General features: G+C 35.5%; 1 protein-coding gene across 4 annotated transcripts in view; it reads right to left on the bottom strand.

Annotated features, from left to right (window-relative positions):
- Positions 1-25,548, bottom strand: part of LOC149945202 (tetratricopeptide repeat protein 19 homolog, mitochondrial-like) — a 43,983-nt gene that overhangs the window by 16,084 nt on the left and 2,351 nt on the right. For all 4 annotated transcript variants that reach the window (XM_090174905.1, XM_090174904.1, XM_090174906.1 and 1 more), the window contains exons 2-4: positions 5,337-5,555; positions 5,022-5,091; positions 144-245 (exon numbers count right to left, since the gene is read on the bottom strand). In XM_090174905.1, coding sequence (XP_090031031.1) covers positions 144-245; positions 5,022-5,091; positions 5,337-5,555 — 391 coding nt within the window. The remainder of the gene's footprint in view (positions 1-143; positions 246-5,021; positions 5,092-5,336; positions 5,556-25,548) is intronic.

The following is a 25,548-nucleotide window of genomic DNA, read 5'->3' as shown; positions in this document are numbered from 1 at the left end:
TATTGCTGCGAGGCGAAAGGACTAAGCAGTCCACCATAAGAAAAATGCTCCCTTCCGCAGTGCCAGCTAGAAACACTTGATTTGCAGGAGAGCCCGAAAACATTATGCAAAATTACCAGGTGAACTACCGCAGTTGAACTTACCCCTGGAATGATCTTCTTGGCTCGCTCGAGTACTTCGATGGCTTTTTGATATTCGCCATTCTTTTCATGAAGAGACGAAATTGTCATCAACGTATGGAAATCCTGCCAATAATATTGAAAACATTTTTGTTAAATTTAGAAGTGTTTTTAAAATTGGGGGATACTATTAGTAGTGGTACAATGAGAGAACTATATCGCGTGGTGGAGGTGTGCAGGGAGGTGTGGCGGAGGTGTATGTTAAATTTGCATAGAGTTTTGCTAGGTGAGAGTTCTAAATCAGGATTGGCGGAGGTGTACGTTAAATTTTCATTTGAATTATTTGCTGGATGAGAGTTCTAAATCAGGTGTGGTTGAAAGTTAAATTTCGATAGAGCTGGGTGATAGTTCGAGACCATAGAGATAAGTTTATAAGATAAGAACTTGATATCGCGCGTGTGTATTTACTACGAGATAATACTGATATATAAGACGCGTCGGGAGAGACAAAAACATCATTCCGTCAGCTTTTATAAATTATTCCTTAAAGAAAGCAAATTGAAGTAAGTAAGATTCGCAACTATAAAGTTGCATTGTATATTTGTATTAAAAGTTGTTCTTTCCCCTAGAAGATGCCATGCATTATCGATGGGAACTTTCTTCGTGCGAACGGCGAGTACGTCGTAAAAGAGGTGGCGTTTTTCCTAACGGAAACAGGAGCAAATGGAGTCTTCCACTTCAAAGCTCCGTTCCCATACGGAGACTTAACTATCAACGATAAACGTACAAATTCGTGGATTTCCCGTAATATTTGCCATCTACTGTGGAACGAAGGGGAAGATGACTTATCAGGTGTATTCTCGCTCATTTCCGAGAAGTCGACGAAGTTTTACGCCAAGGGCTCAGAAAAAAGTGTAATTTTTTCCAAACTCTTAAAACACAATGTGGGAAACTTGGAAGATAATGGATGTTCTAAATATAGTTATCTCAATAAATTAGATTTCAAATTTAATTGTAGATATCACACTGGAAATAAGAATTGCGCCTTGTATAAGTCGCGGCAATTAGCACAGTTTTTCAATGAAAGTAGTAAAACCGAATAAAAATTGTTTATTCCATTTTAAATATTTTTTTATTTAAACACATTTTGATCGGCATACTATCAATTTATAACGCTAGAACCGAAACCTCCACATCCTCTTTCAGTTTCATCTAACAGCTGTCGATTAAAGAAATCACGTATAAGTCTTTTTTTAGTGGATATTAAATTGAATAAAACTTACATTACATTCTACAGCTGATGGGTATATAATACATTCACAAATCAGTTGTGCTATCTTATCCCCCCTCTTAATTCTATATTTGGAATTTCCATGCTTGATGAAAATGACACAAACGTTCCCAGTATAGTCCTGATCAATTACACCCGCGTTTTTCCGCGATATTTTCAGGATATGAGCGCGTTTTCCGCATACGCTGGGTGTAAAACATTATAAATTTGTGTCCGGCTTGTTTATTAAGTAGTGGTGGGTGTTGTATGTTAAAACTTCGTTAAGTTTTTAGTAATAGTAGGTGGAATAGGTTGCGAATGTATTGGAATTTTGTTGTATCATGTATAAACGCGCGTGTCCAAGATCAAGTTGACTCAAGTGGAATATCTTAAGTTGAGAGGTGGTATAAGATAAAATCTCGAGAAGGAATATCCCACGAATTATAATAGATTTCACTACGTTTTGACATTTGTCAATCAAAGAAATCCCAATTGGAAAAGTTTTCAACGATCTCAACTGTTTCACGTTTTTGTGTATAAAAGCCTACTAATTTATGAGAAATGTATCCATTCGCCCCACCATCAGTTGAGATAAGCTCCTGCTGTTACCGTGGAAGTCTACACGAGTGTTACCAATCAAATTATACGGTTTTTTTGTAATTGAAAACAAAATGTCTTTTAGAATGTTGGAAGTAGTTCTTCGAAAGTTATAGGAAATTGAGATATTTTGAAAACAAAATAATTTAAATGACATTTCTAGATATTATTTCAACGCGTTGAAGTGGTCCCAATTAACGACTTGATATTTGTGATCAAGAGAGTTTTTCTAATGTCGTTTCTAGAGATTATTCCCAGGAGTTGAAGTAATTTAAAGAAATTTATTTTAAACTTCTTTAATATATATTCATTGGAATATTTCTCCACTCGAGTGCGTACAGTTTTTGAGGTTTTAAAAAGCGTCGGATTTTTGGGGGATGTAGTAATTTTGAGAAGTTTGGACTCGAGATTTCCGAGATTACCGTATTTAAAATATTGTCAAGTTGTTTTTATCTTATTTTATACCTATATTTACATATTGGAATTGTTTGATTCACTTTAACAAAACTCTTGTGACGTAGTAGAGAGAAGGGTCTTTACAGACGACCTAAATTTTAGTATTTCTGAACCTGTTTTATTACTTATAACCATATGGATTTCAATACATTTGAAGAAGCGAGTTTATATAACTAGATAACGATCATTGATAATAAATTTCTAATCGTAAAACGCTAAACCTGTAAATCTTACATAAAATATAAAAAATAGACATTTTTTTGTTAAACACAAGTAACTTTTTTTGTTACACACTAGTCTCAATTCCTTTGGAGTTACAAAATCGGGTTTTAGAAATACAATTTTCCTATTTAATTAAATATAAGTATTAAAATTAGAATTGCTATATTAAATTATGCATTTGTACTTTAAACAATATCTGTATTTGAAATTATATAACATAAAACTAATGTTTAAAAATAAAAATATATCAAGGTTTTCAAATCAGTTAAAAATAATTAAATTAGATGCATTATGTTTATATTTTTTAACTTAATTACAGTAATGTTTTAAAAGCGAAACTCAATTCTACATTAAATAATGATTTTTAAAATAGACTATTATAACTAGCGATAAATCTATTTTAATAGATGCTTTGCTGACATCTATAGCCATCAATGGAAACTATTATACAAAATACTAAAAGTTTCCAGTGTTATTAAAATTATATTTGCTATATTATATTTATGGTATGTACTTGAGCCAATAATGGTATTTAAAATAGCTTAATATAGAAGTAAACACAATACTTAACGCAAATAAAGCATAATTATTTATATAGCTTATTAATTAACTATTAATAAGGTTATTTTTTTTACTTTATAAAAATTAATTATACAGATAGTTCTTAGTTAAAGAAGATTCGAATGCGTTTAAAGCATATAAATACTTAATGTAAAATAAATGTTACATTTATATGCATGTTTTGGTTATTATATTGTCAATACACACACAAATACAAAAACCAATATAACGCTAGCTAAAAATTATGAAAAACTATTAAACCACTAATAATTTCAGTTATTAAATTAAATTAGTACATTACATTATTATGTATTAATTTTTTTAATTAGTTAAGAATCATTAATTTTAGTTGGTCTATATTTATTATGCAATAATAATAAAATATATTTTATTTTTCAAATTATTAAGGATATATTTAATCATACACTAAAAACATTTTTATCAAGTTTTTTCTTAGTAATTTTTAAAATTGCAAAGTTTTTAGTCTATGATTAAATCAATTTTTTAGCGGCAGACTCTCAAATAGTGCTGTTTCCCCCATGGGGAAGTTAAATTGGAGATGTAAATTAAGTAATTATTATTATTTTCTATTTTTAGGATTTTCAATTTTTTTTTACAGGGGGTCAGATTCCCATGTTATATTCAATGGTTTTCAATGGGAAAATTTCCATTTCGTGAAGTCAAAAACATTTTTTTGCCCTGGCAAAACGGTTCCCTATGGAGACATTTCCCGTAAGGGTTTTCAAGTTACATGAACAAAATCGGCGCGTTACACCTCGGGTCGTCTCCTTGTAAGTCAATCAGCAGCGCTCCTAGTGGCAAAAGCGTCTAATTTGATGATATTTTATAATACTACAAAGGAAAACCGAACTGGCGTGGGGAAAACTACGTGGCAGAATCTAATCAACCGATACCGTGAATCTGTGGAAAGGGGTACAGGATCTAATTCTAAGGGGTCCACCTTCTGCACTAGAGTGCTACTCTAGAAGTATGAACTTTAATGTCACGGTACAGTTTGAGCAGAGTCTGCAACTTGGTTTTTCCAAAGCCACTTTTGCTAGGCTAGACTAGTCAGGTAGGCTAATATTCTTTTAGAAATTAAACCAACTGAAAAGGAACAGATACACTATTAAACCACAGACCACCTACCCCAAGAAGGACTAGCATCCACCTCGAAAGATGGTGTCTCAAAAGTGATACGGTTTTTTGCAGCAAAAAAAAAATTGCTTTTTTACGAAATAAAAATAAAAAGGCGTGCGCGAGCCAGCTCCTACAATACATTTTTTATGTTCGCGCGTGCTAGTCTTTGTACCTTTAAAACTGCCTCTACTTGCCGTGAGATGGCAAGCTCTTAAAAAAGCCGTATCACATTCGAGGTATCAAAAAATGGAAATTACTACCTGCAATACATGACCCTATTTGAGTAGGTGGTCTGTGATTAAACTAAGGGAAAAGGTTAAAAGGATCAACTTTGGCCCCGTCTACGAGAGAAAAAAAACCCCTCTGCGCGCGCTCCCCTCTCACGTTGTTGTTTGTTAAGTTAACATAGTGACGTCAAAAAAAACGTCAGCCACATCTAGACGAAAATCTGCCGCGATAAGCATTCCAAGTAGAGGTATGGATTCCTGCTTATGGGGATAAGCTAGGTACTTCCGCGACACACTTTTCTGTATATTCGGTATTCTATATGACCTATCGAAGTGTACCTTGTTTATTCAAATAAATTTTACACTTTTAGGGAATTTTCAATGGAATCAAAGCTATTGCTATGAGTGAACTTGTAATATATTTCTTACATCATCATTTCCGATTCGTTTTAGTCTTCTATTGAGAAAATCAATGGCTCCAACTTTACTTTCTCTTTTGCTAAAACAAAAATGGTTAATTATGGAACAAACAAAAGCAACTGAAAAAAAAATTATTAATTGTTAAAAAAAATCGTTAAATTCTTTAAAAAAAATTAAGCCTACGACAATTGATTGATTATGTATCGTTACTTAACTAAAGTGCATGCAAAAATTGCATTAAAAAGATAGGGCAAATTTTTGGCGCGTGTTATTTAACTATTAGCTTTTCTTTGGGATAATCTGATAACCTAACACCAGGCTTACTTGAGAAGCAAGGCGAATTCCCTGACGACCATGTGTCCTACTAAATAGTCCGACCCGTGGTTCTTTTCAATTTCCAAAGCAATTTCCTCAAATATATTGGTGGTTTCCTCAACGGTTCGATTCTGGTGGTCGTGGATGGCCTCGGTTATTCTGTCTAGCAGCCCTTCATCCATACCGTCGAAGAATCCGAAAAGAAATTCCTTGCAGGCAAGAACCATTCTGTTGGAAGACAATATTTCGAATCAATCGAGGGGTCGGACCTTTCGCAAAATACCAATGAAAATTTAGGTAAATCCAAAATTCGATAATTTTTCTCCCACAGTCTTTATATTCAAAACCCTTTAAAGGAAATACCGAATTTTGTAAAAAAATCTAAAATTCCGTAGCCAAAAATCCAAATATCCGAACCCTCTGAATCAACACGTAAATCGTCTAGCAAAATTAAATTTTACTCACTGATTTAATTGAAATCGAGCAAATTTTGGGTGCTTTTTGCAATTTTCTTATTAAATAATAATACTCAGCTAGACTAATACCTAAGGCATCACCTAGTTTTTTAGGCTTAAATTATTTAGGCACTTTTAATGTCAATCCCTTCATGCCACGTGAGCCAACAGCTCCCTACACTTACTATTATCGTTAACCACAAGTTTATATGGAACGGGTTAAGGTTTTGTCAAATAATATTGATGTTAATGCTAAATGAATGAAGGGAACCGCTTAAATAAGTTTTAAAGTTTTATGAACCTTTGTCATTTTTTGAAATATCGTATTCTATATATAAAATTTTCAGGCTCTTAAATCTTTTATGCCCCGTTACTGAATGTGAATAATTTATTAATTTTACTGAAACTTTTACGCCCTAGTCACCTTTTTTTCTTAAGGGGAAGCATTTTGAACTATTAGTAGCAAAATAAATCAGCAGATGGCGCTGACCATTGCACTTTTCGCAGGTACTTCCAATCTTACAGCGCCATCTACAAAATAATTATATTGAAGATAGAAAAATGTAGAAAAAAATTACAGAATTCATGAATTCTTCGTGAGATTCGTATTTATAAAATATATTAACTTAATAATAAAATAATTATTTCGTTTTATTATTTCAATATTTTTAAACGTTTAGTAGCATTTTATATAACGAAATAGAATGGTTGTGGGAACCGTTTTCTCCCTAAAAAAATTCTATGGGGTGAGGTCTTGTTGCTGCTCACCTGGTAAGGCGTGAAAAGGTGTAAGGAAGAAGATTGTACGACGTATCGAACGTTACCTAGAATATCGCTTCAAGGTGACCCGTTGCCAGACTGAATCGGACGAACTTTATTGTTTGGCCCGTGGCGGAGGATAGCGTGGTAGGGGGGGGGGGGGGGGGGTATTGGCTCCATGGGAGATCTCCACTCCGGTCAATTTTCACCGTCAATAGACGACAAAATTCTTCGAAAAAGTGTTGGCAGCGCTTTCTTTACATTTTGTGGGTAGTAAGAGGTTTTATACAGGATGACGTTTTTGGTTCAACTATATTTTTCTCTATTTTGGGACCGGTATAAGCAACAAATAACTTCAAAATTTGGATATGAATTAAATTGTCACCGCTATATTAAATTATTTGGTCCGGAATTTTTGGTGACTGTTAATATATACAAACAAGAATGTTACTATATTATAAGGGAGAGATTTTCCTTCGTTCGTAGTCTTCATTGGACGAACGTTTTTCGTCATTTTCGATTCGTCGCCTTGGACATTGGAGACTTGATATAGTAGATTTGATTTTGGTATATCAAATTACGATACCCGTTCTCCAACTTAGCCGTCTCAAATTTTAAATGACCCTTTTAGTTATTTAATTAAAAAAAAATCATAAAAAAAAATATATATATTTATTGGTCCAAGCCTGTACCGAAAATGTTGTTGTCTTCCCTCATTTCAACCCCCTTTTGGTTAGGGCACTCGTCTTTAATGCGCATTATTCGACGCGCAACACGTCACGAGGCGGAGTCTAGTCAGCTGTAAACATTACCGTCTTTTTTGGGGAATTTTGCTGGGCGCGTTCATGTGAAGTTTACCCCCCTTAACCCCCATTCTCCATCCGTTGTTCCAGATAGTGGCCGACTAGCGGGCGGCCAAAAAGGGGGGGGGCGGAAAGGACCGTGAAAAAGAGTGTTTTCCGTGTTTTTGTTGAGCTTCACAAGGCGCAGAGGCGTAATTTATTTACATTTTTAAATAGTTTTAAGTTTAGCTTATGAATAATTATCTACAATGGTAAACTACACAAAATGTTGTTACACGGGTTTTAAAAATATCAGTAGGTTTTACAAAGAACCTTATATGAAAAACGTTTCCTTTTTAACATTCCCTAAACCTAAAATGAAATATGATAAATTCAAACTATGAATATATATAATAACCATTATAATTAAAAGTTAAATCAGCAATTTAATTTGCCCTAAGCTACCTAAGCTTTACACATGAAAAATATCCTGTTAAAGTTTTAAAAACAGTACGGAGTAGATGACCAAAAAAATAAGTTGTAACTTACTAAACAGCATTGAATACGGACATTCAGACCAATAACATAAGGTAGGATGCGCCTGAGGGTTGCGCAAATGAAACTCGATGCCAGGTAAAAGTATGGGGGGAATGAACAAAAAGGGGAATTTCTAAAGCTTTTTGCGACAGGTTTTTTAACATGAGACCGCCGTTCCTTCTCTTCTTCTTCCATGCTGTTACCCTCCAGCTGAAAGTCCAAGGGACGTTTTGGTCACTCTAGACAGTGGCGTCGCTGATGGTCCGCAGGGCCCGCGGTGCGGGGGGGCCTCGAGCTTCGTGGGGGGCCTCGAGCTTCGGAGGGGGGCCCCGCTAACCATAAAAAAAATTAAAAAGGGGGCCTCATAGAGATTTTTGCGGGGGGGCCTCTGAGTTCTCAGCTACGCCACTGACTCTAGAATGACTGTGCTCTTATATTTTTTGAAGAAATAAGTCATTTTAGGTGTCGTAAATAAATGCCCTTTCCGAAATTTGGTACCGATTTGGCCCCGCGCTCGCCATGTTGGGTGGAAATTTTTTATCTATAGGTTTTAGCATAGGTGACGTTGGCCTACGTCACACTGTTAGCGAGGGGCTAACCACTCTCTTACAATCTGTACACCGATTACAAATGAGTACAGCCTTTGGTAGTGCTAAATCTGTACTCATTTACGTAATCATTTTAGTGCAGTCAAAGGTACAGGCATGTACACCGATTACGGGGAGTGGTTAGCCCCTCGACTGTTAGCTCCCTATTATGGAGAAAATATTTTGACAGTTTTCTCAGAGTCGTACACAGTTAATTTTTAACATACCAGTGATTATAGGGAGCTAACAGTGCGACATGTTGTGACAACATCCATGCTTTTCCCTATTGAAAAAAAATTCCACCAAGATGGCCGCCATGGCTAAAGCTAGGACTGCCCACCGGGACTGTTATTTCTCTATTTCTCAGCCAGAATAAAATTCATTTATTAAATTGTGCCATTTTTCGATTTGCATTTCCCTTTATACAGCAAAAAGTAATAGTTGATTTTATAAAATAAAAAGTGGTCTTGCCAACTTGTTAAAATGTTGCTCTTACGTCACAAGACCCAGCTTTATTAGCAGTGGCGGCGCTAGGGGGTAGGCCAGGTAGGCCACTGCCTACCTTAAAATTTTGAGGGGCCACAAAATCACCTTATAAGGGGCCCCAAATTGATCTAGAAAGGGTCTCAAAATTGTCCCAAGAGATAAAATAATTTATAAATAACAATGAAACAATTGTCGATAATGTATTTAGAAATTTTTCAGGTATCTTCTAGTAAATAAACCCAGTTATGTTATATTTGGACTCGTTTTACTGTTGTTAGAACTTTTTTGTTCGTCATGTACATCGCTACTTTATTTTATTGAAGCATTTCGTTGAGAAAAGGGGGGTACCGGGTCAGGGGCCCATTTATTTGGTTTGCCTACCCTCGCGAAAATTCCTGGCGCCGCCACTGTTTATTAGTGTATTCTTCGCACGAGCGATTTGCACGCGCTCTAGAAAAAGCTATATTCCTCGCGACTGTAGCGCGCGCTCGTAGGCTTGTCAAAGTAAGAGACTGTGACGTAAGAGCAACATTTCAACAAGAAGGCCACGTTAGTTTATAAAAAGAACTATTGGCAATTTAATAATTTGAAAAAAATGGCTTGAATAAATGAAAAAACCATTCAGAGCGAGATAAACTTTACAGCCACTTTATTTCGGGAAACAAAACGAGGGCGGGGGGCGCTTTTTAGCAACCAGTGCTTCAAGGGGTATAATCTTAAGCTTGACCGAGATGTCCCTAAAACCCTGATACCTTGCAGCAGAGATTTGGCGCCTACAAGACACGACTCTTGTTGGCACAGAGGTTTTCACATCTAAATGGCGTAAAGGCCGTAAAAGGCTTAAGCGCGGGCCATACACGATGCGATTTTTCGAGCGACCGCGACTCGCGGTCGTTTGTCCTTGAAAAAATCGTACCGTGTGTACCGTTGTTGGGAGACCAAAGACGGCGATTGCGACCGTCGCTGGTCTTCCGACCAGGGCGGGAAATTTCAGCGATTTTCCCAAGTCGCAAACAAAAATCTTCCCGTGTATGGGCTAGTCGGCAGACCAGCTAACGAAAATTTCTAATTTTCTTTAAATATCTATTATTTATTTATTTTATTTATTTATTTTATTTATTTATTTTATTTATTTATTTATTTATTTATTTATTAATTAATCTAAGTAATATAAAATTATGTTTATATAAATAATAAATAATTATTTATGTAAAATATAAATATATTTAAATAATATGTATTAAATATATGTATATATAATTTAATGTAGAAAATCTAATCAAGATTTGATTAATCTAATCAAGATTTGATTAATCTAATCAAGATTTGATTAATCTAATCAAGATTTGATTAATCTAATCAAGATTTGATTAATCTAATCAAGATTTGATTAATCTAATGAAGATTTGATTAATCTAATTATTTATTTATTTATTAATTAATCTAAGTAATATAAAATTATGTTTATATAAATAATAAATAATTATTTATGTAAAATATAAATATATTTAAATAATATGTATTAAATATATGTATATATAATTTAATGTAGAAAATCTAATCAAGATTTGATTAATCTAATCAAGATTTGATTAATCTAATCAAGATTTGATTAATCTAATCAAGATTTGATTAATCTAATCAAGATTTGATTAATCTAATGAAGATTTGATTAATCTAATCAAGATTTGATTAATCTAATCACGATTTAAACCAGATTTAATCAATCTAATCACGATTTAAACGAGATTTAATCATTCTAATCATGATCTAATCGTTCTAATCATGATCTAATTCTAATAATTCTAATCATGATCTAATCTTTTTAATTAGGATTTAATCATTTTAAACAGATTTAATAATTTTAATCAGATTTAATAATTTTAATCAGATTTAATAATTTTAATCAGATTTAATAATTTTAATCAGATTTAATAATTTTAATCAGATTTAATAATTTTAATCAGATTTAATTAATATAATCAGTCGAATCGAGATTTTATAATTAAAATCATCCGCTTGTTCTAATCACGCACAATTATAATCATTCCAATCACCAATATAATCATTGTGATTCTCGTTCTAATTTCTAATCGCGATTTAATCATACTAATCACGATTTAATAGTTTCAATCAGGATTTAATCATTTTAATCAGATTTAACCATTTAATAATGATTAAATCATATTTAAACATTAGAATCACGATTAAACGTCATTTAATCAACATAATCGTGATTAAATTGAATTTAATCAAAATAATCATGATTAAATCAGATTTAATCTTTCGAGGGGTGCGTCGTTAAGCAAGGAAGTGACCTACCCCTCGGTTTGGTCAAATTTTTCCAGTTTCGAAACATCGGGGTTTTCGCGTGTGTGGCAAAAACCGACGATCGATCGCGATCTCCCGGATCGTAGCGACAAGTTGCCCCCCAAAAAATCGCATCGTGTACGAGTAGTCGCCTAACACCATTTATATATGGGATTGTACCATTATGAAAAAAAATTACCAGAACTTGAATTTTCAATAGAGTTTAACAAACAAATTTCTGGGCTTTGACGTACGCGTAAACGCCTAGAAATTAGAATGCTAAAACTGTCAGCATATTATCATAAGTAACATAACGAAAGTATGACAACGAATGTTTTTGATAATAGTCCGTTTTATCAATGGACAGTGGTCGATTGACCATATAAATCATTACGTGGCTAAGAATAAGCGTGCGCACGGGGGGACCGGGGGTACCTAAATTCTTCTGAGGGACGCAAAATTCAGGTAAATATGGGCGCAAAATAATGAAAAGAGAGTGTAAAATCCATCGTAATAAAACTTTAAAATATGAATTTTTTTTGTACAATAGCGACAAGGCACATGATGCCATTTTGAGGGAGAAAAACGTCACCCCCCACTGCAGGGCCGGGGGGGCGCAAAATAATCAGTTAACCCCACCTGACGAAAAAGTTAAATCGAGTACATTCATTTCGATTCTGACGGTGGTTATTTTAGAATTTAAGGTCGTAACGCGTTTTACTTGCATATACAGGGAGCTAGCACTCCGTAGCTTTGCCATGGCCGCCATATTGGTGGGTAAGACGTCACAAGCATGGCCGTATCTAGACAGGTACGAGTGGGGTATCCGCTCCGGGCGTCACTGGCCTGAGTAACCATTAGGAGCACCAAAATATCGGTTTCAAACATTTTTTGCTTTTTTTATGGGGCGCCAAATTTTAACCCCCCCCCCGGGCGCAATTTTTGCTGGCTACGACCCTGAGCAAAGCGTCATCCGCTACTCCACGGCCCCTTTTTTCTTATGGGGCTGGCTATCAACCTTTCTATAAAATACCGTGACCTTCTCGAGGGCCTTCTTAATTGAAACATTTGAAAGTATCTCTTACGTTACTTTTAACCTCTCTTACTTTTTACGACAGGGACCACAAGATGTTACAATTTTAAATATTAAGTACCTAAAAAATTCCAAACGTAACAAAACGCTCCCAGACAATAGTTCTCACTAAGAACTATTGTCTGGGAGCCTGTGAACTTCTCAGAAATATTTATTAATACTAGAATTAACATTCCAAATTATACGTCGAATTAGACAATTTATTCAACTTTTATAGGGTTAAACTATCGAAATATTCGATTAAAAGTTTAAGAGTCTTAGGCCGCGTTCACACTAGAGACTTTGGAAACGCTTTGAAATGGTTTCAAAAAGTCAAATTGTAAAATTTTGGTATCAGCTGGATTAACAAGCAAACGATAAATTCTCTTGACATAAATTTTTTAAAAATTTAGCTTTTGAAACCTTTCCAAAACTTTTCCAAAGACTCTAGTGTGAACGCGGCTACAGTATAATTATCAAAACGATCTGACAACAACTTTAAAATAGTTATCAGATTAGTTTATGAAAGTAGCGTATACTCTAATACTTTCAAAAATGGGAAACCGGGTGAAATACGGACGTTTTGAGAGAGTAGCGCGAACGCTTTACAGATCCCTGTAAACATAGACTGAAACTGGTAGAGAGCCCCAATATGAAATAACGCAAATGAAGAAAGGCTAAGCGGAGGGGAGAGTAGATTTGATGGACAAGCGTAGCTAATCGCGGTCCGCCAAAGAAGGGGTCATAGTTTTCAGGGGGAGGAAAGAAGTGTGTCCGTTTTTCTACTCTACTACCTTTACTACCAAAAACCTCCGTGAGGCTTCTATAGTAGTACCATTCACCATTTAAAAAAAAAATCCCTCTTCGAAAACCTTCAAGCTGCCATCTACACATTTTTTTTTCTTTATTTCTCGTTAGTTTGGAAAACAACCTCTAGGTAGCCCCCGCGTGCAGATCCGAGTATAGGAAAACTTATCAAATTCTAATATTTTTAGATAATGTGTTTAGTTACCAAAATATAATAGTTTTTTTTTGAATTTTTTTTCTATTCAATAAAGTAAGGTTAAATTTACGAAGCGTATGAAACTAAAAGATTTTCGTAGTACTGAAGTATATTAAAAATGATGACGAAATATGTTAAATATTGCTTAATTTTGTCATCATATAAAAAATTTACCAAGTCTTCGATTAAAATTCGCCTCGAACAAATTTAAAATCGAAACTTCCAGATGAACTTAAAACCTTTCCCAAAGCTCTAGTGTGAACGGTTTTCTAGAATACCAGGCGCGAAGTTGATATGTATCAGCATTATTGTTCAAGTTTAATGCTCATTATTTAAATATCTATTTAAGATAATTGAATAATTATTTTTACACATGAAAGAATACATGTTTCGTAAAATGTACTATAAATTTGATAGTAATATTGACTTTCAAAGTATTTAAACAATTCAGCCAAATATATTTAATTTTAGGTACTTTTTCAAGTTAAATTAATAATTAACTAAACGATGGAATCCAATTGCCTTCGAACAATTTATAGTTTGAACTGTGCTGATCACGATACAAAAGATCACGTGAAGTTATATTTAGCCATTTACGAGATAAACGGTGTTTTGTGAGAGCTTGTAAGCTCATTTCATCCAAATTTAAGTACAATTATTTAAATAACCATTAGCGATATCTAAATTCGGTTCGAAGGTTATTTAGAACCAGACCTCGTGATTACAAAACCGAAGAGTTCTTAGTAATCCGAGCTATAGAACTCTAGATTAAGAAGCGCAAACACGTCACGTTTTTTAAACTTTCACAATGCTTCCCCTTAAACATTGGGGAAAACCTCTACTCTTACATCCTTCGTACACCCTAGAGATTGCGCCAAATGTACCTTATTCTAAAAATGGATCCATATTTGGATATACATTTCAGTGTGTATATACGGTATTATTTATTGATAGTTATTCTTGAGTGTTCTATAAGTCCAACATATCAAAAGTCTTAGAATTCTAATATCTAGTACATAGAAACTATCCGATATGAATTAAATATAATTAAAATTAACGTTAACTTAAAACTTAAATACGATTTGAATATAGTTTATACAGATCATAGATATTGTTATAAATAAAAATAAATGTTTATTAAACAAATACACAAAAAAATACATTTTAATTCAGTAATTTGCTGACTATTGGGCCCTCACCTTTTTACACAATTCTAGATATACCTAATTTATTTTAATTTTAGTATTTCTACCCTCGCTATACATAAGAAAATTATGTTAATTAATTAAACAATTATCATAAAATTAATTATAAACGAAATCACTGGCTTCAGCAAAGCTTAAGCTTAATCCCTCACATTATAGTTCTAATTACAGTGTTTTTCTCCCTGTCATATGACCGTGGTGCAATACCCCCCCCCCCTTCTTAACCACACGCGAATTCTCCTGGATCTGACGACGTCATCAGTAACACCATAAGACACGAGTCAAAATTAACCAATGACTCATGTAAAAAGTGAGGTCACGAATTGTTTTGTTTTCAACTCCGCCCAAACAATCCCCGGAACAAGACCGGTGGACAGCCATGTCGGAAGAAATAGAAAAGAACCCGCGATAAAGTCGCGCTCGAAATTATCATCGTCAAACACCCAGATGACAGCCAATAAGGGCATTCCGATCAAAAAATGATGGTCAAAGCAGCCGTGTATCTACGAACAGCCATGTCTGCTCCGTCCTCATGCCACCTGTTGGTCACGGAGTACCAGACACTCCCGGGAAAAGAAAGCCAGATGAAAGAGACCGATTCCCTCGTCGAGACGTGGTCTAGTCTAGGCTGGCGTTTCAGTACAAAACCTACGGCAGGGTTGCCACACGTCAGGGAAAACAGGGAAATCAGGGAAAAATGCGCCTAAAAAGTCAGGGAAATGTCAGGGAATTTTAAGAATTGGTAAAATTTCAGGGAAAAGTCGAGGAATTAAATTTTATCTTGGCACTTTTTGAAGGTAATTTAACTCTAGATATATGACAAATTCCACGATTATCATTTATTTCCTTGAATGTTTGGCTAATTTTTTCAACATTGCAATAACCGTACTGAAATATAAGTTGATCTAAATTTATTAACTTCTGATAAAAGTAAAATATAAAAGAAAAATTTTTGCCTTAATAAGTCAGGGAAAATCTGTTAAAATGGTCAGAGAAATCAGGGAATAGTAAGGGAATTTGAATCGGAAAATTTTGTGGCAACCCTGTCCGTCGCCAGCTAGTAAGAAGTTAGTCACTAGAAAGGGAATTAAGAAGATCGCAATCCCGCCGTCAAACCGTAGACGGCCAATAAAGAAGAAAAATAATAATAGAGAATTGAATATAGCGATATGGAAATCGCGATGTGCTAATTATAATAAAACATGTATGTGAAGTACGTGTGTCGGGTATCTTGCGTGAACCGGAAATGGTGAAATCCCGTAAGCAAAGAAACGACAACGCAGCGGAGGACATTGAAAAGAATCAAGTGTACCCAGGGTCAAAATCTGAAAAAGCCTATAAAACGTAGAGAAACATTCTTAGAAAAAAGGTGTAATCCCTCGCTGTTGTCCGAGGAAAGGATGAATGAATGAAGAACTTTATTACAGTCCACAAGTACAGTGGTCCCTTTTTTAACAGGGGGGAGTAAAACTCTACCGGTACAATGATACATAGATTAAAATATTAAAACTACTAATACAAATAAAATAAAATATAATAAAATATAATATAATATAATAAAATAAAATAAAATAAATAAAATTACTGGTATATACAATGAGAACAATGAGAACAGGAACAACTATTATAAGAAAACAAATGATTCAGCTTAGTTATTTATCAAACGGTTTTAGATTTGGTCCACGCGAACAAAATATCTTTCGTTGACTTTAATTTAGTCCAGTAAATCTCCGACCTAGAGATCGGGGACGGTTAATCATTATCCATGTTTAAATTGATTTTTTTCGGGAAAAAATATAAACAAAGAAATTTACCGGTTAATATTTCGGAAAATTATTAAAAAACATGTATTATTCGTAAAATTTGAGCTTTTATCGAAAAAAACGTCGTTTTTCCGATTAGTTTTACAAATTTATCAAAAAATTAATCGGATAATACAGAAATATAAATTACTTGATCAAAACATTTTTCGAATAATTTTGAGAGCTTTATCTATTGAATAAAAGTTAACCATCCCCGACCTCTACTCCGACCCCGAGCAAAAACCAAGACGCGTCTTGGAATTCAACGTCCCTTGAATGTTTAGAGTCCAATGGTAAACGATGATGCGCGAGAGCGGGAAAGTCCATCACGATATGGGAGATGTCCTGTACAGGTGAGCCGCGCAAAGAGCATTCGGGCTCTTCCGCGAAAATATCGTTGAAGCGACTGGCAGTTGGGAGAGCGCCGGTTCTGGCCTGGAAGAGAAGATGGCTTCTTCTGTCATTGTTGTAGAAAGGCTCTAGATTTGGTTCGGTTTTCAGCCCATACAGTTCCATGATCGCGTGGGAATTAACGTCTTTCTTCCCATTTTCATTCGACCGTTCCGCCATTGACTTATCAACGGCTTTATTCCCCTCACGGAGATTTGCGACGTTTGCTCGCGAGACCGCGGAACCGAACGCGCCCTCCAAGTACGTTGTACGAGTTAGCCGCTTCGTTCGAAGACCAGTGTTTCGAATATATTTGTACACGGAGCGCGCGAGTCGAGAGTTGTTCATATAACGCAGTCTTCCGAGGTAGCGCAATTTACTTTTAGCTTCTCTATCCTGGAACAGAGCTCGGATGGTATCCATTGAAAGACAAAGAACCTCGTTACAGTATGCGAGTGCCGGTACCGCCACAGATTTCCACAAAGTACGTGTCACGGTATAACAATTATACGAATGTGAGCCCTTGTGTTTCACAGCTCCCATAAGGGAAGACGCTTTCTTTCAGATCTTCGTCTCGTGGTCTTCAAAGTAATCCTTTCCAGTTGTCAACGTAATCAGAAAGTGGAACCGGTGTGCCTTGGATCTTGAACTGCGGTAGAGGCCATACCTCGACAGCATTAGCTGGGAAGATGACGCATTGAGTGGCGCTAAATTCCAGACCAAAGTCAAGCGCGTAATCACTGCAGATGTTAAAGGGAATATAACCTGCAGAGCAATATTTACGGAAGACCCCTTCAATTTTTCAGATTACCCTGTACAGTGGCGCCAAGCCTTTTTAAAGCCAAAGGCAAGAGCGGCCAGAGCTGCAAACGTTGGTGTTCCACACCAAATACCAGAGGTTATATTCCCTTTAAGTATAGCTCTTGAAGTTCTAAATAACCTTCAGCTGCGCTAAAAATGTCGTCGGCGAAAAAAAGGCCGGGGAGCTTAAAGTCGATTTCTGTATAAGCCTTATATAGAACCCTTTACCAGAATTGACAAGGCGATCTTTCAGCGGCTGTAGATAGAGCGCAAAGAGAAGTGACTATAAAGGGCACCCCTGCTTCAGACCCACAGAACTTCTAATAAAGTCGGTTGAGACATTTCCGTATAGAGCCTTTAGATGTTGAACAAAGTTGCTGGGGATACCAAGACAAATCATAATTTTTCGCGGCAAACTAAATCGTAAGCCTTTTCCAAATCCAGAAACTCCAAATAGAGAGGATGTTTTTCCAACCGAGCAATCTCGATCATTTGGGTCAAAATGTAAATGTTATCAGAAGCCCGGCGATCTTGGAGGAAGACCTTTTGGAGTTCCCCTAGGATGTTGTTGAAACAGGTCCCCATGAGGTTGAGAGCTCATTCCGCTTTGCATGTTAATACAGTTAGGATTATCTTTTCCGCTGTATTTACCCGTGTATTATCATTTCGAGTTCGTCATTTGCCAGTAAGTTCAATAGACGCTTCAATAAATCATGATCCCAAGAAATCGCCAAGAAGTAATATTTCCGAGAGCCGGGACCTGCAAGTCACTGTTTATAATATAGTGCTTTTTCAAATAATGTAAACTTTTCACCTTTACGGCAGAAACAAGCTTTACCCATGGTGTTAAGATTACTTTTAGGAAAAGGTTTAATTTTTTAAAAATTGAGTTTAATCGAGTCAAACGCGAGAGTATAATTTTCGGACTTATTTCCCATTTATAAATCGATAGAAAGTGGGTTTTTTTTCGAATGCATTATCCCTTTCCTAAATTTCTTCTATTGATGAAGTCATTCAATGAGTATGGCTTTGGCAATGCCTGCATGGAGGATCATCCCACGTAAGGCTTTGGTGAAGTCTGAATGATTTGCCACTTTTAGGGTGTTTTATTTTAAGATAGTACTTTTAAGTATTATCTCTGATCGTGGTAAGAAACGTTTTAAATAATACATTTTACCTCTACATTTATCACACGCCAAAACTCATACATTTACCAGGAACTTAAACTCGTACAATTATTATACGCCTAACGAAAGTTTTAATACGTAGAGATAAACTAAATATCCCACTATCCAATTTCAATGGGGCCAGAAACTAATAGTAAACCTCCTTCGGGGCAAAGTATGTAACTCCCTATTCCGCCTATATTAATAAATGTTAAACATCCCTTTCAGAAATTCTTCACGAGAACGGATAGAGTAAAAGCACAGCGATGTTGGTCGAGATTTACCGTCTAGATAAAAAATTAGCCCATAATGGCAGCCATGCCCAAAGGTACAAAGTGAAATTATTGCATTAACTAATTCGCTAGTCTTGGAAACGTTGATCGATTTAAAATTTTTAAGGGGCAAAGACGACTTTAAAGGGGTAATATTCATCCGAGGTAACGTGGTGATGGCGTTATTTGTTAGTTGATGGCGCTCTGATAGCAGCATGACGTCATAATTTTGATTTTCAACGATTGGTTGAAAGTTTTCAGTTTTTAGTGGAGAACGGTTTTGTCGAGATTTTAAAACACAAAATTATCTTCCCTGATTGGATAGTTTAATATCGTATTATAGTGCCATCTATGACACTACTGTTAAAATTAATTGTTAATTGAAATTACAAAATTATATAATTTATTAATAAGAAGTACTATAATTTAGTAATTAATTAATAACTTTATGAAAAGTTTATTTTTCATTAACTTTATAGTGTCGCCATCTACCTCAAACATTATTAAATAGGAAGGTACCTCGGGTGGATTTCGCCCCCTTTATTAATTTTTCCTGTAGGCAATATATGAATGCGTCTATACTGATCGACGCGCTAGATTTAAACATTTGTTTCGGTAGTTAAAAAGATGTTGGAAGGAAAACGTGAAGTTAGATATTTCCCACGGAGGAGAGTTTATTATAATCTTTAGTTAATGATTTTTGCTTAGTTTCGTTGTAGTTTTAATTTTTCGCTCCCTTATTTCCAAAATCACGTAACTCTTGTTGTTTTGAAAAAAAAAGGTAGCTTTTTAGGAATAATGTTTGAGGTAGATGGCGACACTATAAATTTATGAAAAATATACTTTTTTAAAAAGTTATTAATTAATGACTAGATTATAGTACTTTAAATTCTTATTAAAAATATATAATTTTTGTAATTTAAATTAACAATTAATTTTAACAGTAGTTAACACTCTCCGCCATAGATGGCACTATAATACAATTTTAAACTATCCAATCAGGGAAGAGAATTTGGTATTTTAAATCTCGACAAAAACCGTCCTCCACTAAAAACTGAAAACTTTCAACCAATCCTTGAAAATCAAAATTATGACGTCAAGTTGTTATCAGAGCGCCATCTACTAACAAATAACGCCATCACCACGTTACCTCGGATGAATTTTACCCCTTTAAAGTCGTCTTTGCCCGTTAAAAATTGTAAATCGGTCTATAGAGGCCGAAGTTTTGGCCCAATTTTACATGAACCAGGGCGCCTCAGAAAAGGATTATCTGACAAACCTGCCAGACCTCCCAACCTAGTTGTCTGGATAAATAGTGAATTTTCGTTCAAAATGCTAATCATTTAACGTTTATCATTTTATTATTATTTTTCATTAATTAATTTTTTCATTTAGTAGTAATTTAACTAACTAGTAAATTACTAGGGTCAATTACCGATTCGTTTCTCTATCAGAAACGCGGCCGGTTCGAAAGACGACGAGGACATTTAAGTGGTTTCTGCGACGACTATTAAATGGTTCTCATTATTGATTGATCATTTGATGTTCCCTGTTTCAATATAACACGCACCGAAATAATATTATCGCCTTCTTGGCGGACTTGTTTATTTCCTAAATAGAATTATTCCCTTGGCTATAAAGAAAATAATTTTCTCCCATTTTGATTATTTGTGTATAGTGTTAAATAAAGATTTTGTTATTGATTATACTCTTTTTAGAAACGTTTACTGGGCGCCGCCATTATCGTACAGACAACCAACGAGCCAGCCCTCTACCGCAGAAATTTCATCCCCCCAAAAAAGATTTTTTCATCACCCTCCCCGTAGACTGTAAGGTAATGGCGGTCGACTGGGAAGGTGCGTTTAAGAGTCTATAGTCAAAGCAAATTCCCCTGTAGCACAGCCGGTCGTATTAGAGTCGGGTTGTAGGCGAAAAGTCGGTTTTAAGTCGAAGACCAAAAGCCGACTTAAAAAGTCATCAAGGGCGTATTTAAGGGGGTGGTTCTTACACCCCCCCCCCCGAAATGCTGATGACCGGGGAGGGGGGTGCCTAATAAAACTCAGTGAAACTTTCGTCAGCACCCCCCCCTTGAAATTTTCCCTAAACCCCCCCCTGAAATAAAATCCTGGATACGCCCTTGAAAGTCATAAACGTTTTAGCGACGAAAATAGGTAGCAACGGATTTCGGACTTTTTAGAGTCGGTATACCGACGCAAAGCTGACTTAAAATTTTAGTTCATTTGCCGACTTTAAAACGACAAAATTTTGAAATCTAATATCGGAGCGCCGTCTTTCGTCCCGTTTCGTAACTATTAGAGATATATTGTTCTCCCGCTTTCGGTTGATTTACACGTGCCGTAACGGTTTCTAAATATTTTATATGAAATATTTCACAATTTTATGTAAAACATTTAAATTATCTGCATACAGTATCAAGATAATCTTCTAAGGTAAGCTTTTTCATTGACATTTCATTTTAATTTAAGATAATCTTCTTATAACTGGAGGATTGGAATAGAATATAAATTAGCCTTGGTTTTCTTTTGTTTACAACGACATATTGACTAGCAGTAAAGCCAGTTTAATGCAATAAAATATACCAATGAGGTCCAAGCTTTTGTTTACAATGTAGTGACTAGCTAAATTATATTGACAAGTGTGAATTCGGTGAAATTAATTTTTAAATTTACCTCCAACTGAAAGATTTTTCTATTAAATGCAGAAGTTGTTCGCCCATTGCCATAATATCGCAAAGCTATTTGATATTAAAGAAGTTATGAAATCTTAGGTAAAACACACATTAGACAGGAACGGTTTCGGGAAGTGAAGAGTTGGGACAAGAATTGTGATCAAAAACAAAACGACGAAGACGAGGGGTGACAAATCGGATTTGAACTACATGTAAAACGTTTAAGAGAACTGAGTTTTTTGACGATAGCTCTTATTTAAATAATGGGAACTACATATTTTATTATCATATTGCATTTTTTAACTGTCACTTAAAGGGCAACGCAAGTGAGCTGGCAAAAAAGAAAAGAAAAAGAAGCATGCTTTTCACCCCCCCCCCCAACCCCTCACTCGACCTTGGCAGAGGCGGGCAGAGTTAACCGTACATTTCGCACTTTACTGACTTTACACACATTTTGCCAGCTCACTTGCGTTGCCCTTTGAAGGGGCTCCAAAGTTCGGTGGCAAAAAAAAGAAAATTGAGCATCCTTTTCCTACCCCCTACCCCTCTCACTCGGCCTTGGCAGAAGCGGGCAGAGTTAACCGTAAATTTCGCACTTTACTAACTTTACACACATTATGACTGTAAAGTTCCTTTATTAAAATTATACATATTTGGATATACATGTTCGTGCCTCATATACACATTAAATACACGAATTTATTAGTAAATCTTATATTTTCTATTAGAATAAAAAATATAAGTCGAAAGGTATGCATCACGTTTTGTTTACTACTTCATTTCATTTAAAGTTTAAAGGGGCTCCAAAGATCGGTGGCAAAATGTGTGTAAAGTTAGTAAAGTGCGAAATTTACGGTTAACTCTGCCCGCTTACGCTGACATACAGCAGCCTTGGAAATAACGGTGGTCAGGTGGTCAAAGACCAGTTAATTAATTGCTCAGACCAGTTTATTTATTCAAAATTTGGGGGGTCACTGGTCACCGTGTCCAGTTTATTAATTCGAAATAATAACAAAAAACAGAAGGTGACCAGTTTCATAATTCCAAATAATGGGAGATGACCTATTAATCCAAGGTTTATATCAATTTCTATGTACAGCGACTCCGCTTACTACCGCCGCGGCCACACGTCGAGGTTTTATGTAGAGTCCATTCGCTCGCATCCCTCGAACGAGTTGAACTGTCTAACCCCCCTCTGGCCTCAAACCCTCAATCATGGACTCTAAATTAAATGCCTCAATCCTCTAGTCTCACTTTCCCCCGAGTACGCTAGGCTACCTGGCTACGCGGTAACGGACCGGGGACTCTGGAGTTACGGGGCCTAGAGAAAGAGAGATAATAGAGTGTTGTCGTCTTATTCGATTTTGAAAACTTGTAACGTCACAGCTGTAGTGTTAATAGTGGCCGCCATGACAGTTACCGTTTTTTATCAATAGGCAAATTACAACGGTGACGTCGCAGGGTTTCAGACGACAACACTCTATACGGTAAATTACGAGAGTCTTCTAGGCTATGGTAGTAGTCTTAGGTGATATAGTACTATATTGTACTATTCATGTGGTACTCATAAAATAAAGTTAACTATTTTGAATACGTGTAAAGTTAATGTTACCAACATAATCTAACTTCTAAACATTTAGTATAGGTTTTTTTAGGCTTATAAATGACATTGGAACATTTTATGTAAGACCAGTTTAATAATTCATAAGCTAGGGGGTCACTGGTCATAAGGACCAGTTTAATAATTCATATGCTAGGGGGTCACTGGTCATAAGGACCAGTTTAAAAAAAATCCTTATTTCCAAGGCTGACATACAGGCCCGTGGGAAGAACACGAAAGAGACAGCTAGCAGAAGACCCATATTTTCTGGATGCGCTACGTGCCATCTATTGGTGATCAATGTTAGTATTTTGAAGAAAAAAAAACACAAAAACAAAAACGCGGTAGATTAGGCCTAATAATGTTGATAGCCCTAAAGTAACGTGGTGGAGTTGAATAGAGATGTTATTTTTTGCTTTTGGTAGAAAGATGTCCCTATAACGTAGCGCATCGAGAATACGCGTTGTTTACTAGTTGTCACTTCCGTATCAGTCCCTTGTCGAATTGTTGATCTATACTATGTCATATACACAGTATATGAAGAAGATCGGACGATTCGAGATATGCTATTTTTCCCCGAATACCCAACCAATTTTAAATCTTGATAACGTATTAAATTTAAACAAAATATCCATTTATAATTAAGAAAAATAATTACACAAACGAATAAACCATAACGTATTACCCTTTCGTAAAAATGGAATCGTTATCTATGTTATTGGTTAATCAAGGTTCGTAGAGAAAAATAGATTGTTAATATCCTAACGTAGACCGGCAAAAGTGAAGAACCCCCCCCCCCCTTTTTTTTTGTTTTAGATGAAAGCCCAGTGTGTAAGGAGTACGATGGTATTTTTTTAGTTACCGCAAATGAGAATTAGTGAAGTGAACGCGTTTTGAAAATCGCCAATGTCAATGCATTTTCGCAACTAGTTTAATGGAAGTTCTATACTTTTTCCCCGAGATAGAGCAGGACACGTGAAATCAAAATGTATGTTTGGTGTGTACTAAGTAGTATTACTGAAATTGAAATTTGTTGTGGTAGTAGGTTACATGACGTAGAAATAAGTGTGTAGACTATACTTAACTCTTACAAATAAGGGATTTGGGTGTTAACTGAATATGTAAATGATATGCACCTCAAAGTACTTCGTTTTCCGCGTTTTGAGCACTTGGAACACGTTATGCACGTGCCGTTTTTTGAGCATCGACATTTAGCTAGAAATTTTTGAAATTTCCGCAAATGGTTATTAGTTAAGTAAACGTGTGTTGAAAATCTACAATTTCAAAGCATTTGCGAGGGGAAGAAAAGTAATTTTGTATTGAAAGAAAATTTTTGGCCAAATAATGAACAACAGTGACAAAGTGAGAAAAAAACATCTCAACTTGTGCAATCGAAAACAGAATATTGGCGCGCGGCGCCACCCCAACCCCATTCTTGCTATCACGATGGGCCGTCTATAACGCGACCTAGAGAACAGTACTTAGCCATAACGAATCAAGTATAGTCCAAATTCCCGATAAATTTTTCAAGTGCTCAATACGCGGAAAACGAAAATAATTAATTGATGTTCAATTCTACACATTGGCCCAAATCCTTAATGGCTATTTTTAACAATAGGTACTTTTGTTTTTTTTGGATTTGTTTATTTTTTAGATGTATTATTTGTCAAGGATTACAATAATGCAAAAAGTTTTAACCGCAATTTATTATTTCGAAAGATATGATAAATTTAAAATAGTTACTTGCCAGCAATTTTTACCTCGGAAAATACGACATATTTCGAGATTTTTGTATGTGTTGGATCAGGTATGACTGATGACGACATAGATTTAACGACAAGATATTACTAAATTTTTAAAACGTGTGCAAACCGAAAATGTGTTTTCTATTGTTTTGTTCATTGTTTTTGGTTTATTATTTGTCAAGGATTACAGTAATGCGAAAAGTTTTAACGGCAATTTATTATTTAGAAAGATATGATAAATATAAAATTGGGGATCTTTCCTACGATAGAGGCCACGGGGTTGGAGTAGTGTGTAAAATAAGGTGCCTGGCAGCACTGCAAAATCGCCAAAGTGGCGGTTTTAGTACAGTGCTGCCAGGCACCTTTTTAAACACCTACCCAAAACAAAATTGACCGAATTTGAAATGACGTTTTGACGCGCGCCGCAACCACTACATTTCTTGGGCAGACAGCCTTATTTACATGCTTTTCTGCCCATGAAATGTAGCGGTATTTTTAGGCGCATAATCAATTTTAAAAGACGTCAATTAAAATGGAAAAAATAGGCCTTACCGCCTTGA

Source organism: Leiobunum rupestre, chromosome 5 (assembly GCF_980474605.1).
Source record: "Leiobunum rupestre chromosome 5, qqLeiRupe1.1.hap1, whole genome shotgun sequence".
Classification (NCBI taxonomy): Eukaryota; Metazoa; Arthropoda; class Arachnida; order Opiliones; family Sclerosomatidae; genus Leiobunum; species Leiobunum rupestre.
The sequence above is the reverse complement of the archived record's forward strand: the minus strand, read 5'-3'. Positions and strand labels throughout refer to the sequence as shown.